Raw genomic sequence first — 15,804 nt, forward strand, 5'->3', positions numbered from 1 at the left:
AGATGTGCCTTTTCTCTGCTTTGTTTCCTGAAAGCGTACAATGCTGACATGCTGAAATGCCTCTGAGCTGCAAAAAAATAAGTGGTGCTGCACTGATTTGAGGGTGTGTGACCAGTGGGCACGATGAACTACACAGAAAACTTTACACCATAGCTGCCCAACCCCGGTGTAACAGATCCACCACCCTGCTTGTTTCTCAACAACCCTACTTGCTCCTGGTTCCGTGGATTGGGTGTGTTAAATCAATCAGAGCCAGATCAAGTGATAATCTGATTCACATAATCAACAGTGAGTATTTCCGCGAAGGTTGAAAAACAAAGGCGTGTGCCTCAAGGATCAGAGACAAAAGTCCCTATTTAACATCAATTTTCTGTGAGTAAGGACAAACTAAAGCAGTCATGAGTCCTCTATTTTCTCTGAGTGAACATCAAAAAGCAGTTCCTTTTTTGTTTCACTCACGTATTTGTCAAACCAGACTGGTTTGCCAATGAGTCACATATTTGCTTTAAGCACTTTTTTTTCTTTAAATGAAATCATTATGAATTTCTTTTTTTTTTTCTCATAAATTTATTTGACACTTGGAAACTCTAGCCTGTTGGGACATTGAGCTGTGAAAAAGATATCGGATTTACCTTTGTTTCATAGAAGCCAGCTGTGTCAAACATGTTGTAGAGGGGGCTTTGTGATTTTAGATTTATGATGGTGTTCTGTATGGGATTACAAAGTGCTGGTGTCGTGGGTCCCACCAGGGAATAATTGGGCAGAGGCGCCAAGGTGAAAGTATTCTTGACTTTAATGCAAGAACAGAGCACACCAATTGCTCCACAAAGGTTAACCAACATCTGTTTCTCTCCTCTCAGACTCTCCAACTTCTCCACTCAGACTCCCACACTGACAGCTGTATCTGGTTCTCTTTTAAGTGATAAGCCCCTCCTCCTGGGCGTTGCTCTCCATCAGTCCATAGAGAAAACAGGGAGAAGTGTTTGCATTGTTCAACAACATAAATAAACATACAGAAATAAACAGTTTCATTCAACTAAACATTCTGTGTCGTGTACAGAAAAATAACAATAATCATCAATAAAAATAAATACAAACAGTGACCGATGCGTCACATGACCCAGGGTGTCCATGACCACTTCCGGGTTACCGGGTTACTTCCGGGTAAACAAACAAACAGACAGACGCTAATGTTAGCGTCGTGTGTGCTTTGTGTGAATGTATGCGCGGGGATTATAATTCGGCAACCCAGCGTGCACTCAGGGCTACCTGCAGGGGGATAGGGACGGAATGAAAAGGGTAAGCTGATGTAAATGACGTGTTACCGGGTCCGAGCGTGCGCGTCCATGCGCACGTGTGTGTGTGTGCGAGCGTGTGTGCATGCGTGCGCGCCCGCAGCGGCAGCTGATGGTTCTACACCGTCACAGCTGGTACCAGCAGAAGAAATCCTCCCGGATGTTGGCACCACACACACACACAGCACATTCACACCTGGTGTTTGGCAGCAGTGGGGCCCACCATTACACCGGAGACCCCCCCCCCTTTACCTACAGCACTTACACTGCACAGCCACATCACGATACAGGAAGCAGCTTCCACAACCACTCCAACCCCTATTTTAACATGGCACTTTTTAAAGTTCGATCTTTGTCCAACAAAACATTTATCATAAATGATTTTATCCATGATTATAATATTGATGGACTCTTTTTAACTGAAACATGGCTGAGCACAGATGCATCTACTGTTCTCACAGAGGCCTCTCCACCCAATTTTAGCTTTGTTTTTTCAACCAGGGAGGGCAAAAAGGGTGGGGGTACTGCATCTATAATTTCCAACTCCTTTGCAGCAAAGCAGATTTCATTAGATGAGTACCCAAGCTTTGAACATCATGCATTTTTTTAACAGCCCTCCAGTTTTATGCATCACAGTATACAGACCACCCAAACCAAGCTCTGTTTTTATTGAGGAGTTTTCTGAGTTTCTAGCATCTGTCCACACGTCCTTTAACATGATTTTAATAACTGGTGTTTTCAACCTGCATATAGGAAGGAAGGCGGACTATTGCACCACTCAGTTCTTGGACTTGCTCGCTTCTCTTGATTTTAAACAACACGTCATGCAGCCGACTCAATTCAATTCAATTCAATTTTATTTGTATAGCCCAAAATCACAACAACAGTCGTCTCGATGGGCTTCGAAGTAAAACATGAAATCAAAAGGATCACGAATACAAAGAGTTCAATAGAAAAATACTAAAATGAACTAACAAACTGACTAAGCTATACTGGCATCCCTGCCCTTAGACCCCCCTTCGCGGTAAGGAAAAACTCCCAAAAAAACCGGATTCCGGAAAAAACGAAGAAACCTCAGGGGTGCCCACATGAAGGAGGGATCCTCCCCCAGGACGGACAGGCGATTTACCAGAACTCTTAGAGAAGAATTAACTTATCTAAATCTACAACTACATATATAAAAGTCCAGCAGACGAGCTTCATCCAGCCGTGGTTGGGGGGACAGTCAAAGGCGCGAGTCGAGCCGGAGACAGGAACCACAGCCAGGTGTAGGAGCAGTAGTAGAGACGAGCCAGAGACGAGGTACACGGTCAGGAACAGGAGCACGGATGAAACAACTGGAGTCTGGAAGCACTCCCACTCCCCAGGAGGGGAGAGGAAAAGAGGGACAATACATGAATCGCACTGCACCAAACAGAGGCATGGAGAACTAAATGATAAATTATGATCAAGAATAGAGAGGAAGGGTAGAAGTAAAAAAGGAAAGAGGACAGAACCCCAGTGCACCATAGTTACCCCAGCTTCAACTTCTAGCAGCCTTTTAAAAGAAATAGTTATTATTAAGTTTAATTTAAACAAACTAACATTAAGTTAAATAATCTCTGAATACTAACTAGTCTGACAATAAGCCTGTCCAAAGAGGAATGTTTTAAGTCTAGCTTTGAATGTAGAAACTGAGTCGGCCTCTCTTACATGAGCTGGGAGTTTATTCCATAAGACAGGGGCTTGGTGGCTAAACGCTCTACCTCCAACCGTACTATTACTAATTCTAGGAACCACAAGCAGTCCTGCATTTTGCGAGCGAAGTGTTCTGATTGGTTGGTAAGGGACTATGAGGTCCTTAATATAGGACGGGGCCATTCCATGTAAGGCCTTATAGGTTAACAGGAGGATCTTGAACTTAATTCTAGAATCAACTGGGAGCCAATGGAGCGAAACTAACACAGGAGTGATGTGATCTCTTCTGCTGGTTCCAGCTAACAATCTAGCAGCTGCGTTCTGAACAAGCTGGAGACTTCTTAAGGAACTCTTAGGACACGCTGCTAACAAGGAGTTACAGTAATCCAGCCTCGACGTAACAAATGCATGGATGAGTTTTTCAGCATCACTCTTAGAAAGTATATTTCTGATCTTAGCAATATTCCGCAGGTGAAAAAAGGCAGTTCTACACGCCTGAGATATGTGAGCCTTAAATGATAAATCCTGGTCAAGTAAAACCCCAAGGTTTCTAACTGTGGAATTGGGGGCTATACTTATACCATCCAGGGAGACTATCTGAGCAGACAGAGCATCTCTGAGGTTTTTAGGACCAAGTATAATGACCTCAGTTTTTTCTGGGTTCAAGAGGAGATAATTAATTGTCATCCAGGTCTTGATGTCACTGATGCAGGCGTTCAGTTTCTCTATCTGGTCATTCTGGTCAAGCTTCATGGATAAATACAACTGCGTATCGTCGGCATAACAATGAAAATTAATGCTGTGTTTCCTGATTATGTTTCCTAGGGGTAACATATAAAGCGTAAACAGGATCGGTCCCAAGACTGAGCCCTGTGGGACTCCATAGTTGACTCGAGTGCACTGAGAGGAATGGCAGGGCTCCAGACTAACTTTTTTCACTAGGAGCACAGTGGCCCCTAACTGAAAAATTTAGGGGCACAACCAGAAAATTTAGGGGCGCATACCGTAAATCAACATTCTAACCAAATCTACTAATTTCCACTGTATTACTAATAAATACTTTAATAATAGATGCAGAAATTACAATGTGCTGTTTCAATTTCAGTGTCACATTTTATTCTGCACTTTTGAAGATGCAACAAGAAGGTAAACTGACAGCAGCATCGCTGTCATGACAGTACAAATAAGTAAAGAAAACGGATGGAAATTTATCTTTGTGACACCAAATAGGTGCAGCCAAGATGCACAATAAGCGTGTTTGAGATCACTCAGGTGGACTCAACGCTGCGCAGATCACCTGGTGTGAGACATATATTTTTGTTTTTGCTCCAACATCAACTGTCAATCATCACAAAAATATCGCGAGAAAGGGGTGGGAGCAAGGGGCAAACCTACCCGGACACAGCTGGAAACTAGAGACTACAAAACAATGCATTATGGGACATGTGTCCTGATGGTTTTTGTAGTGGAGTGATTAATTAAAATAATTTAAAATACCAATTCATTAAAAAAGGCTACATACATCACAAAACATTAAAATAATCATAAAATATATAATAACACAGATCATACTAAGAGGGAGAAGAATATTAAAACTAAAAAGAATGTTAAGGACAACTCCAACTTCCTGTTCTCCTTTAGTCTTGCTGCAGATTCGCCTTCATCTCACAGCCCCCCCTTCTGGTGTCCCCAACGATCCAGGCGAGGTGCTGGTTCATGTCAAACACGTCTATCGTTGCATTTTCCCCACGTATTTTCAGTGTGTATAAAACTAATGTTGTTTTTGCCCGCACGTGTTTAAAGTTCAAGCCCCGTTAGCTGTCACGCATGTAGGTGTGGGACATTTATTCTCCTCAGCTGACCCGACTCCCGCGGGACGGGAGCGGTGAGCTGCCGTAACCCGTTTGATGCGCCGCCGTAACCAAAACCTAAACCTTCCTCCGGGTCTGTGCGGCCCAGAGAAAAGTTCAGCACGGACTGCATGTATGTAGAAAATTACGAGCGAATAAATACGTTCAAAAGGAAAGTAAGGAACTTCTTAATGTGGCCCGGGGAGGGAGGGGGCTGTCAGGTTTCCTGCTTTCAAACCCTGTCATTGTCACGCCCCCAAGAGTCATATACCCCACTGTGATTGGTTGGTCAGCTCCGAGCACGACGATGAAAAAGTGTCATTCATACAAACTGGCGGGCTGCAGTAACATTAAACCTTCATATTAAGGCGGGGACCGCAAAATATCATCTTGGGGGCCGCAAATAGCCCGCGGGCCGCGAGTTTGAGACCCCTGCTGTACACTCTGGCACTGGTACACTAGCTGCAGGTCGGAAGAACGAATCAATAGTTCACTTACTCATAGCTCAGACGCACATATCAGGTTGTGATATTTATCTCAGTTTCCTTCCCACAGATGTTTACGCGCGCTCGATTATTTCTAGGCCCCGCCCCCTCTACGCATTTTAGCCACTCACAGTGGCTTTCCCTATTCTTCTCACACGCAGTGGCCGCCTCACAGACAGGTATCACGCGAGAGTGTACGTGCTCGCGTTTCATGAGTATGTGCGCGAGTGTGTGTGTCTGTCTGCGTCCGTGTGGCTTGCGTCTCATTGATTATTTCATTGATCATTGACGTGCCCCTTCCACGTTTGATGTATAAAAAAATACGAAGGGTGGGGGAGGCAAATTTACTGCTCGCACATGTGCGACTGGATGTAAAATTCAGTCGCACACTCTCAAATTTTGGTCGCAAAATGCGACCAATTGCTCGCAGTCTGGAGCCCTGAATGGCCATTTACATTAACGAACTGATACCTATCAGACAGATAGGATTTAAACCACTGGAGAGCAGATCCTCTGATCCCTATGTCCTGCTCTAATCTATGGAGTAAAATACCGTGGTCGATAGTGTCAAAGGCTGCACTGAGGTCCAACAGGACCAGAATAGAAAGTAGTCCCTTTTCTGAGGCCAATAACAAGTCATTAGAGACTATAACTAGTGCAGTTTCCGTACTGTGGCGAGGTCTAAACCCCGACTGAAAGTCTTCAAAGTGGCTGTTGTCCTGTAGGTGGCAGTAAAGCTGCTTAACTACAACTCTTTCTAGGATTTTAGAAATAAAGGGCAGGTTTGATATCGGTCTATAGTTGGCCAAGATGCTAGGATCCAAACTGGGCTTTTTCAGAAGAGGTTTAACAACTGCATATTTAAAAGACTGTGGCACGTAACCCGTTTCCAGAGAGGCATTTATCATTGTTAATATGGGATCATTAATTAGGGGAAAAGTTTCTTTAAAAAGTCTAGTGGGATTTGGGTCTAACAGACACGTTGAGGATTTGGAGGACGTAATAATTGATGTTATTTCCGCTTGATCCACAGCAGTGAAGCAGTCTAATGTTACAGAGGTTTCTATGGATGCCTCCATTTCTACCGCTTCAGCCTGTTCTGGGCTGATAGTAGGAATAACTTGATTTAACTTATGTCTAATATTTGAGATTTTACTATCGAAAAATGTAAGAAAATCATCAGAGCTGAGAGAAACAGGAACATGTGGTTCTACTGAGCTCTGACTGCGAGTTAATTTAGCTATAGTGCTAAAAAGAAATCTTGGATTATTTCCATTCTCTGATATTAAGGTTGAATAGTACTGGCTTCTAGCTCTACGCAGAGCTTTTTTATAATTTAATAGGCTATGTTTCCAGATATCCAGAGACTGCTCTGAACCGGAGCGGCGCCATTCTCTTTCCAACTTACGGGTTTCTCGTTTAAGAGAACGAGTTTCAGCGTTAAACCACGGTGCTACTCGGTTTTGTCTGACGAACTTAGGTTTCAAGGGGGCAACAACATCGAGTGTACTCCTGAGGGCTTGTAAGGCATCATTAACAAAGTGGTCATTTATACTAGGACTGATACTATGGGAGCTGGTCTCAGAGTATTTTCTCAGAATGTCACTAAGTACTGGCTGAACTGTGTGTTTAAACTCAGACACAGAACGGTCAGTTAAGGTTCTTCTAAGCTGTTTCTTATTCACTGGGGCAGAAGGATGTTCCAGTGTAAGCTGGAAGGTAATCATAAAGTGATCAGAAATGATGGGGTTAAGAGGAAGGACACTCAGCTGGCTTATCTCTATACCATGGGTTAGAACAAGGTCCAGGGTGTGCTTATGACAGTGAGTGGGTTCATTCACACTTTGGGTGAAACCAACATCATCTAATAAAGCTGCAAAAGCCTTTCCTAGGCAGTCACTGGGGTGTTTTCAACCTGCACGTCATGCAGCCGACTCACAACAGGGGGCACACTCTTGACCTCGTCATCAGTCATGGTTTACCTACCAGTGTGTCCACTGTTGTGGACCTGGCTGTCTCTGGCCATTAATGTGTGCTTTTTAACATCACTGGTTTTATAAAGCAAGAGACCGCTGTGAGAACGGTGACGAAACGCTACTTGACTCCTGAAGTGGTCGAAAAGTTTATCACATCCAACTCTCCACCTGTCTTACCAGCCCCCTGTGATCTACTTGTTGAAAGTTTTAACAGTAAATTAAAATCCAGTCTCGACTCAGTTGCTCCACTAAAATCTAAAAAGATAAGAATCAAACCCACACTCCCTTGGAGGACTGAGGAAATTAAACAATTGAAGAGACGTAGATCTGCCGAAAGACTTTGGAGAAAACACAAACTTGAAATAAACTATCAACTATACCAAAACCAACTAAAAGTATATAATCAAACCGTAAAACAGACCAGAAATTCATATTTTGCGAACATCATTTCTGTAAATAAAAATAACCCCAGAGTCCTCTTAACCACAATCTAGTCTTTGATCAACTCTAATGTGAATAAAAACCCAATGCCAGCCTCCGCCTCATTATTTGAGGACTTTGCAGACCACATCAGGAGCAAGATCCATTCTGTCAGATCTAACACCGTAAATGGACAGAAACCCTTTTTATTGGAAATGATGGCTTGATTTTACCTGAGGAAGCACTAGACAGTTCTGACCTGGTTGAAGCTGCAACACTTGGTTGAGTTTTCTTCCAAGTTAATCCAACAACTTTTTTTATACCCCATTCCTACATCACTTTTTAAATCATTTTACTGGTCTTTTGAGAGTGACATTTTAAATATCATGAACTCCTGTTTACAGACGGGTATTTTTCCTGCTGCCTTTAAAAAGGCAGTGGTGAAACCACTACTCAAGAAATCCAACTTAGACCGTTGCCCCCTGCCTTCGCCCACAAGTGGCCGGGATAGGCTCCGGCAGCCCCGTGACCCCGAAAGGGAAATAACGGTCAAGAAAATGAATGAATTTTCCGGTGCTTCCTCGGTTGGGACCTCTCCCTCTGTGTCAGCTACTGTTCAGCCACTGCAGCTCTGGATGGGGACCTGCATCACCTCTTAGCTGTGGTGGAGTGGTCCCCGCCTGTGATGCTGCATTTGGCTGGTTATATGGCTGTTCACAGAGAGGGAGGCTCCAATTTATCAGCGTTTCCAAAATCTTGGTTTCGTGCTCCGCCTATTTCTTATTTGTCATTTCTCATTGTCTTTCCCCATTAGTAAGGTGGTGGGAGACGTGATGGAAGTGGGGGGTTGTGTAGGTACAGGGAGGTTGGCCCTATTTTTATTGTTATTTATTTTTGTGCTTGTTTATTTTAATTTTCATGCGTGTTTTTATATTATTTATTTTTTTTTTGTTTTAATGTAAAGCACTTTGTGTTATACTTTTATATGAAAAGTGCTTTATAAATAAAGTTTGAGTGATTGATTGATGTGGCGTCGTGGCTAACACGTAGCAGTGTTGGACTGTGATTTTTACGTGTTGCAAAGGTTGGTAGTTACAGGTATTAATACGCTAACGTAGCTAACATGTAGCGTGTTACAAACAAGTTCGGGAGTTACTGTAAACGCATTAAATAATGTTTGAATGATATACGGATTCATCTCTGACATTTTGTCTAACTTGATCGTTGTATACTTTGGTGCGCCTTATACATGACACAATTTCCAAAAAAGTCCATTCATTGATGCTGCATCCTATAATCTGGTGCACCCTATTGTGCAGAAAAATCATTCAATTTTTTTTGCCATCTAGTGATCATCAGTGCGCACAAATGATCGCATATTTATGTGCATTTACAAGCTGAACATAAATATTGCTTTAAAAAAAAAAGTTTAGCTAAGGAGTTTGTTAAGAAAATCTGTCATTCAGTGCATTAACCCTTGTGCTATCCTAGGCTCTTTAACATTGGGAGTTGGGTCATCTAGACCCACTAGACAGTGCGCTGAACCTTTTTTCTTCAATGATTTGTGATCTTCACTGGTGTCTATGGATTACATGAAATCTTTCCACCTTTATCCACCTTTGTCATGGTAGGGAGAACACGTCACTGTAAGGGTGGGGTCATCTAAGATAGCACAAGGGTTAAAGTTACTTATTGTATCTAAATGTGAATTAAAAAACGAATTGTTATTAAATTTTTTACTTTGAATGTCAATCTACAGTTTGAGTCAATTTAACAAAATATTTTGTTAGGAAGGTGTTTTCTAATATACAGAAAATCAATAGTGATTGTGCAGAGATACTAATGGTTTGATTAAAATTGGTCTGTAGCTATTTAGCTTTATCCTGCAGAGGATCTTGTATTATTCTGCTTAAAATTTCAAATGAATGTTGTTTTACAAGAGAACATTTGTTAAACCCACTTTCATGGCCTTGATTGACTTGACATTGTGTTGAGAACAGCAGTTCAGAGGACAGCTGCTGACTAAGGTGCCACAGCTGGCTGCAGAGACACTCACAGCATCAGTAAGCACTGTGGACACAGCAGGCAGGAGAGCCTGATGACTAACCAGAACACATACAGCCGAAAATAGGGAAAGTCTTCCTCAAGGCAAATGTGCTACTCTTGTGACATTTTAGGCCAATCAGTGGGCTCGTCACAGAGGAGGCGCCAGATGAACATGGATGGATTGTTGATTCAATTTACACTAAAACTAGACGAAATACAGACACCCACAGACATATACACACCTACTAAGTCAATAGGGAAAGAACAATGAACATGCTCTACAAGAGCTGTGGAAGTGGAGTGCAAGCAGCTGTGTATTTCAGCATAAACAGAGCCTTTCTCAAAGAAAAACTGAAGAAAAATGTTACGCTTTCATTTGTTTTGAAGACAGAAATGAGCACCTCAAATTCTCAGAACAGCATGAGCTGAAATCTGCATCAACTCTGTATTTTTAAACATGCTATTTATTTCATGCTATTCAAGGGGTATCTAATCAAATCTACTTTAATGTGAACAGAAGCTTCGATCTTTGTGTTCAATCTTGTCCCTGGCAGTGTTCTGTGGAAGGTACTCTAGGGATGTTAAGACCAGGGATCCCCCAACAAAGATACCATCCAGACTCCAGCAGGGTTTTTCTTTGTCTTCGGTTCTCCTCAATACTCTTATAGACAGAAATTCTGTTATAAGGGTTGGAAGTAGTCTGGTTTGGAGGACCGCAGGATTTCATTTGCTTTTTGCAGATCTTTTGCTGGCTTCATTAAACCTTTAATGCACACTGGTGTGGTTTAATATAGTGTAAAATGTCTAGAATAAAAATTAGCACCTCTTAGTCTGAGGTCATGTTTTTTAACTAAAAATGTTTGTTTTTTTGCCCTCTCTGAGTTGGTGGAGACCTTTTACCTCAAGGTGCGTTTAGATATTTTGGGGTCTTATTCATGAGTGAGTGAAGGATGGAGCATGAGATTGACAGGGGAATAGGTACAGCGGTTGTAGTATGCCACCCATCAATCTGTTATAGTAAAAGGGAACTGAGCCAGAAGGTAAAGTTCTCGATTAGTTTGGCTCTGATTGTAGCTTGGAACCATTGAACAACACTGATTCTTAGCATTTACCGGGCATGTGGCGGTGCATCAGGCTGATCAACTGGAGGAGTTTAGGAATGTGAGTAGAGTCAGAGTCAACCCAAATCCTTATGTTTAACAAGGCCCTTCTTTTAAACACGAGCTGCTGTTGGGTTTGAAATCACCTAAATAAATAACAACAAAGTTAGCAAGATAAAAATAAAAAACATAAAAATCCTCTTTTTCTTCTTTTGATGAAGGTCAGAGGTCAAATTAGAGAAGACAGGAGAGATGCTTACAAAATAAAGAGATCTAGAAATTTAGAGAATTCCACCCTAACCTTCATCTGCTTAAAGGCCCATTCTGATCATCTTTTGATTTAAAATTGTTCCCAGTGGTCTTTTCATCATGATTCTGCCGTTTATAGCCAAAATAAAAAAAACTGTGCTTTTTTTTTCAGGATATCTTCCTGCAGAGCGGCAGTTCTTCATTAAAAATTCGCCTTTGAGTTGTGGCCGTGATTGTTGGTGTGGAGCAAGCCCATCCCGCTAGCCACTTCCTGTCATCTATCTGTTTACATTCTCTTCTGCTAGCTTACGGCCCCTCGCACCCCCAACCTAATATTAGCTGTGCAACAAAATGGCAAGCAATACTGGAGCTATCAAGCTATACAGCTTAGAGTCAGATACCAGCTAAAACAAGAAAAACAAAGACATTTATAGATCTACTTGTCTGCAAGTGGAAGCATCAGAATGGAGTAGAGCAAGAACGGGGATCTTGTGGCCTTCCCATTGTGTTTTGTGTGTAACAACTACAAGCTTTTGAAATGGCATTTTTTGACTGCTCCTGATTCAATACAGTCTTAAATAAAGCAAAACTCCTAAATGCTGTTTTAATCTGAATTTTTTTTACATACGCATCATGAGATAAATGCTACAAGAATGTAAAGACACCAGTACGGTTCACTCCGTACGCGTCTATCGTCAATGCTAAGTCAATGTACAAACGCAATCAGAGATTTTGTGGCAGGGCAGTCGGGCAGCAGAGCGTTGTGGGGCATTTCAGCATCACACCACATTTAGGGCATTGTGCAGCCATGTTTTCAGAGTTCAAGCTTCTGAACTTTGGCAAATAAACACATCATGTCAACCAATCAAGGACTCAGCTGTGGCCTGTGAGGTTGGTCAGCTGGTGTAGTTCAAAACCAACATGAAGGAGAATTTGATTCTTTTCCTGAATTTATGATATTGTTCTTAAATGTAGGGAGACAATAGGGCTGCACGATATGAGAAAAACTCGCGATATGGGATATTGGTGATTAATATTGCGATAACGATATAATTCGCGGTATATAAACAAATAGCAAAACAACCAAAAACATTTTCATTTCACTCCAACAGTTTAAAAATTATACTCCAACTGACCCTTGTCGACGTAGGAGGCAAACATCAAACATAAAAGGGCTCATCTGATTGTTCAACAAAGTAAACGGGTCCTTCCGATTGGTTTAATGCATAAAGGGATTTATTTCATTTGTTCAATATTTCAAGCTGCCATGAGTTTGTTTTAGCACATTTAAGGTAACCATTTATTGCGATTTTCGCCGTCTTTTGCGATATGCATATTGCACAGCTTAGTGTTGCGATAACGATAAATTTGGGGTGTATTGTGCAGGCCTAGGAGACAATAATAAAAAGGTCCTTTAATTTTAATCTTGTTTTTTTTTCCCTCCCTGGACTAATGCGGGACATCAAGTCATCGAAACTGGGTCACAGAGACGGAAGTACCGCTGAAAGTAGCCATCATTGAGATGCAGCTCCTGCAGTAGATGGTGAACCTCACCCTACGGAGTCTCTGAATGATCTCATGAACCCAGACATGGAGAGGTGATTACAGAGGCTTTTGTAGAGCTCTTTAAAATAAATAAACCTAATCTCTCAATGTCAACCGTGTCATATAGAGATAAACAGTCAATGATTTCATGTGGCGATGAGGCTAAAATCCTTTGGCGGTAGCTCCTCTCACACACTGCAGGAACAGCAAGTGTATATGAAAACATATCTTGACAAGTGTCCAGCAGTGAATTTGATACATATCGAAACTGAGACAGCGCACGAAAATTTAAAGGCCGAATGACATTCACTGTGAATGCAGCATAACAGAAAGAGATATGGGGTCAGAATAACACGGTACAAACAATCCAAAATGTATTTACCAAGGTTTGGAGTAACAACCCCAATAATGCTGCTGTGGTAACAATAAAAATGAAATGATTTTTTTGGTGTAACCACCAACAGGCTGCAGTTCAGTGGAAACCACACTGGACATCCAAGATGCTGATTCAAGACCAGGTTTAGTCACAGCCTGTTTTTTTTTCGAAATCCCTGTCCAGATCCCTTTCAGGGTGGTGAACTACATGGTGGAGAACCAGAAGACAAGTATTTAAATTTAAAAGCAAAACTAAAAAAGGTAAGTATAAAAAGGTAAATTGAAACAAAAAATTTTCTACAGGCAGTCATAACAGTTCCACAATGCAAAGATTTGCATACTTTATTAAGTCACACATTTTTTATTCGATTCCTGTCAGATTTTGCAGGAAAAGGTTCCTGTTTTCTTTCTTTTTTTCAAAGTGAGCACAGACAGATGCAGGTTCATTTACATAATCCTATAATACAAACATCGATCGATATATATATATCTCTATCTCTATCTCTCTCTCTCTCTATATATATATATATATATATAGATATATAGGGTTTTTTTAACCAAGGGAAAGAATAAACGTTCCATCCCACCCCCACACCTACATTTATTCTCCTACTTCAGGTTGAAAAAGACTTCATTGTGTAGATGCAGCAGAAATTAACAACACCAGAGACTGCAATAAAAATTCCTCAAAATGTTTATTCCTTAACTGTGTTTGCCAGGTCCTGGCATCAGTACCACGTCATCTTTACGCTTTAAATATGAGATGAAATGGATTTCACTGCTTTCATGCACATTTTGTGCTCAGATAATATCCTTGCTGAGACAGATTACAGGGAAAAAGTGCAGAGTAGCAACAAAAAAAGACTCAATAAATGAAAGGAAATGTTCAATTTGCACTGGGATTCATTCCAAAGTATAGCAAAGACTGCCAAATTAGAAAAGAACCTCTTTTTAGCCAATTGATGAAACACAAGATTCAAACATCGTTAACTTAGGCTTTTCGTCTTTTATTACCCACAAAAACAAAGTGTAAGACAATTTTAGACTTAAGCATTTATTTCAAATTTCTTTGCAAGCAGTAACAGCACTTCTGAAGATCTGCTTGTAAAGGAAAACCCATCTCTTAAATTGCTCTGGATAATATTTCTTTTGACATTGGCTGTTTTCATGTCTATTTTCAGCCCGTGGTTGTGCCTGACTGTTGTTGGAGGTTGAAACTGGTTAACATATACAATAAAATAATCCTTTGAGTATTTTTAGATGAAAACCAAAGAACACATTTGAGTGAGAGGAAAAAAAAGTCAGCAGGGAAAAAACCAAAGATATGAGAATACAAAGAAAAAGCTGTGCGTTTGATAACATTTTTCAAAAAAAATCACTAAATGAGGTAGACCCATTTTGGTTGCAATTATTTTAAAGGAAACCATCACTTTGTGTAAATAAACATGACTTGTCTGTCAAAAAAATGAAAAAATAGCTGTCTGTGATACTCACTGGAGCTGCGGCCGCGGCTTCCTTGTTATAGTACTTCTTCCTCTCATATTTGTCCCGGATGAAGACTTCCACTGCTCTTAAACTCAGAGTTAAGGACTCAATCTGACCACCAGTCAGGTGACTATGATTTTTATGATCACACTTAAGACTGCATTCAATAAACCATAATTCACACAAATCGAATACCCTAAACTTAAAACAAACAGCAACAATGAAGACAAATGTTTTGTCTTATTTTCAACATTTTGTACAAAAGCCATTTTTACAAGACAAAGACAACCTAAATATTGCTTGCAATAAAAGAAAAAAAAAGATTAAGATTACTTTGAGAGAGGAGAAGATGTCATTTCACAGTTGTACATCAATGATCTACAGTTTAAAACCAAAAATGTTTCTTTTCCTCCAAGGCAGCATCGTCTCCATTTAACAATAACTGTTACAATGCCAAACTGCATATTAAAGCCAATGTTTTGACTCCAATACTGACTCTTCAAAACACTCCCGACACAATCAAACAAGAAATCCACACTAACCAGGCCCTCTTATCTTTCCATTTTAGCACCATCGCTTCTGTCAGATCAAATAGACCGCAAAGGATTAGAGCATGATGACCACTCAGATGAACACGGCATGATGGAAGAGTCAGGATGCACAAGGTGCATTTTATAGACAGAGCTTATTTATTACTGTCAAAGCAGCATAGCTGACGGGACGCATGGTGCGAGAGACAATGAGTAATAAATGTGAGCCAGGACGACACATACATGCATGTTGTCAAAGGATTGAGCAGAATAAAGAAAAACACTTAATGATGAAGTAGGGAACCACAAACGGCATCAAATAAACCCTAGAGCGGTGAGGGGACATCACTGTGAGTAATCAGGAGATGTCCCCTTAGTGCCCTACTCGCCAATTTTAACTGCACCCCCCTTAGCACACACACCCCTCCCCCCTCAATATATACATTCCAACATAAACACACACACATGCACACACACACCCTCTCAAACACACATACACGCACACACATTTTGCAAGGAAGGTGGGACCTAGGACCATCTGTCCCCTGCCTCTTCCCTGGTGGGGGGTACGGGCCCCTTTGCAACGGCGGCCGTGTCCCCGGGGTGCCGGCTTCCTGTGCCCGGCGGTGCTCTCTCCGCGCGGCGGGGGGGTTCACATTACATCTGAGCCGGGAGTGTTCGTGTCCCTGGGGGGTGGGTTCTGGTCCTTGCTCCTGGGCGCTGGGCCCCGCCATATTTCCAACTGTGGCCGAGCCTGGTCGGGCCATATTT

General features: G+C 41.5%; 1 protein-coding gene and 1 long non-coding RNA gene across 7 annotated transcripts in view; one reads left to right on the forward strand and one right to left on the reverse strand.

The window, feature by feature from the left end:
* Nucleotides 1–15,804, reverse strand: part of smap1 (small ArfGAP 1) — a 104,032-nt gene that overhangs the window by 55,324 nt on the left and 32,904 nt on the right. For all 6 annotated transcript variants that reach the window (XM_078931714.1, XM_020701498.3, XM_078931712.1 and 3 more), the window contains exon 4: nt 14,513–14,588. In XM_078931714.1, coding sequence (XP_078787840.1) covers nt 14,513–14,588 — 76 coding nt within the window. The remainder of the gene's footprint in view (nt 1–14,512; nt 14,589–15,804) is intronic.
* On the forward strand, nt 1,171–14,492 carry LOC144984114 (uncharacterized). The gene is made up of 2 exons (XR_013647779.1): nt 1,171–1,299; nt 11,271–14,492. It is a non-coding gene; the product is annotated as an uncharacterized LOC144984114 (long non-coding RNA).

Source organism: Oryzias latipes, chromosome 15 (genome assembly GCF_053564925.1).
Source record: "Oryzias latipes strain Hd-rR chromosome 15, Olatipes_Hd-rR_3.1".
In the NCBI taxonomy this organism is placed as follows: domain Eukaryota; kingdom Metazoa; phylum Chordata; class Actinopteri; order Beloniformes; family Adrianichthyidae; genus Oryzias; species Oryzias latipes.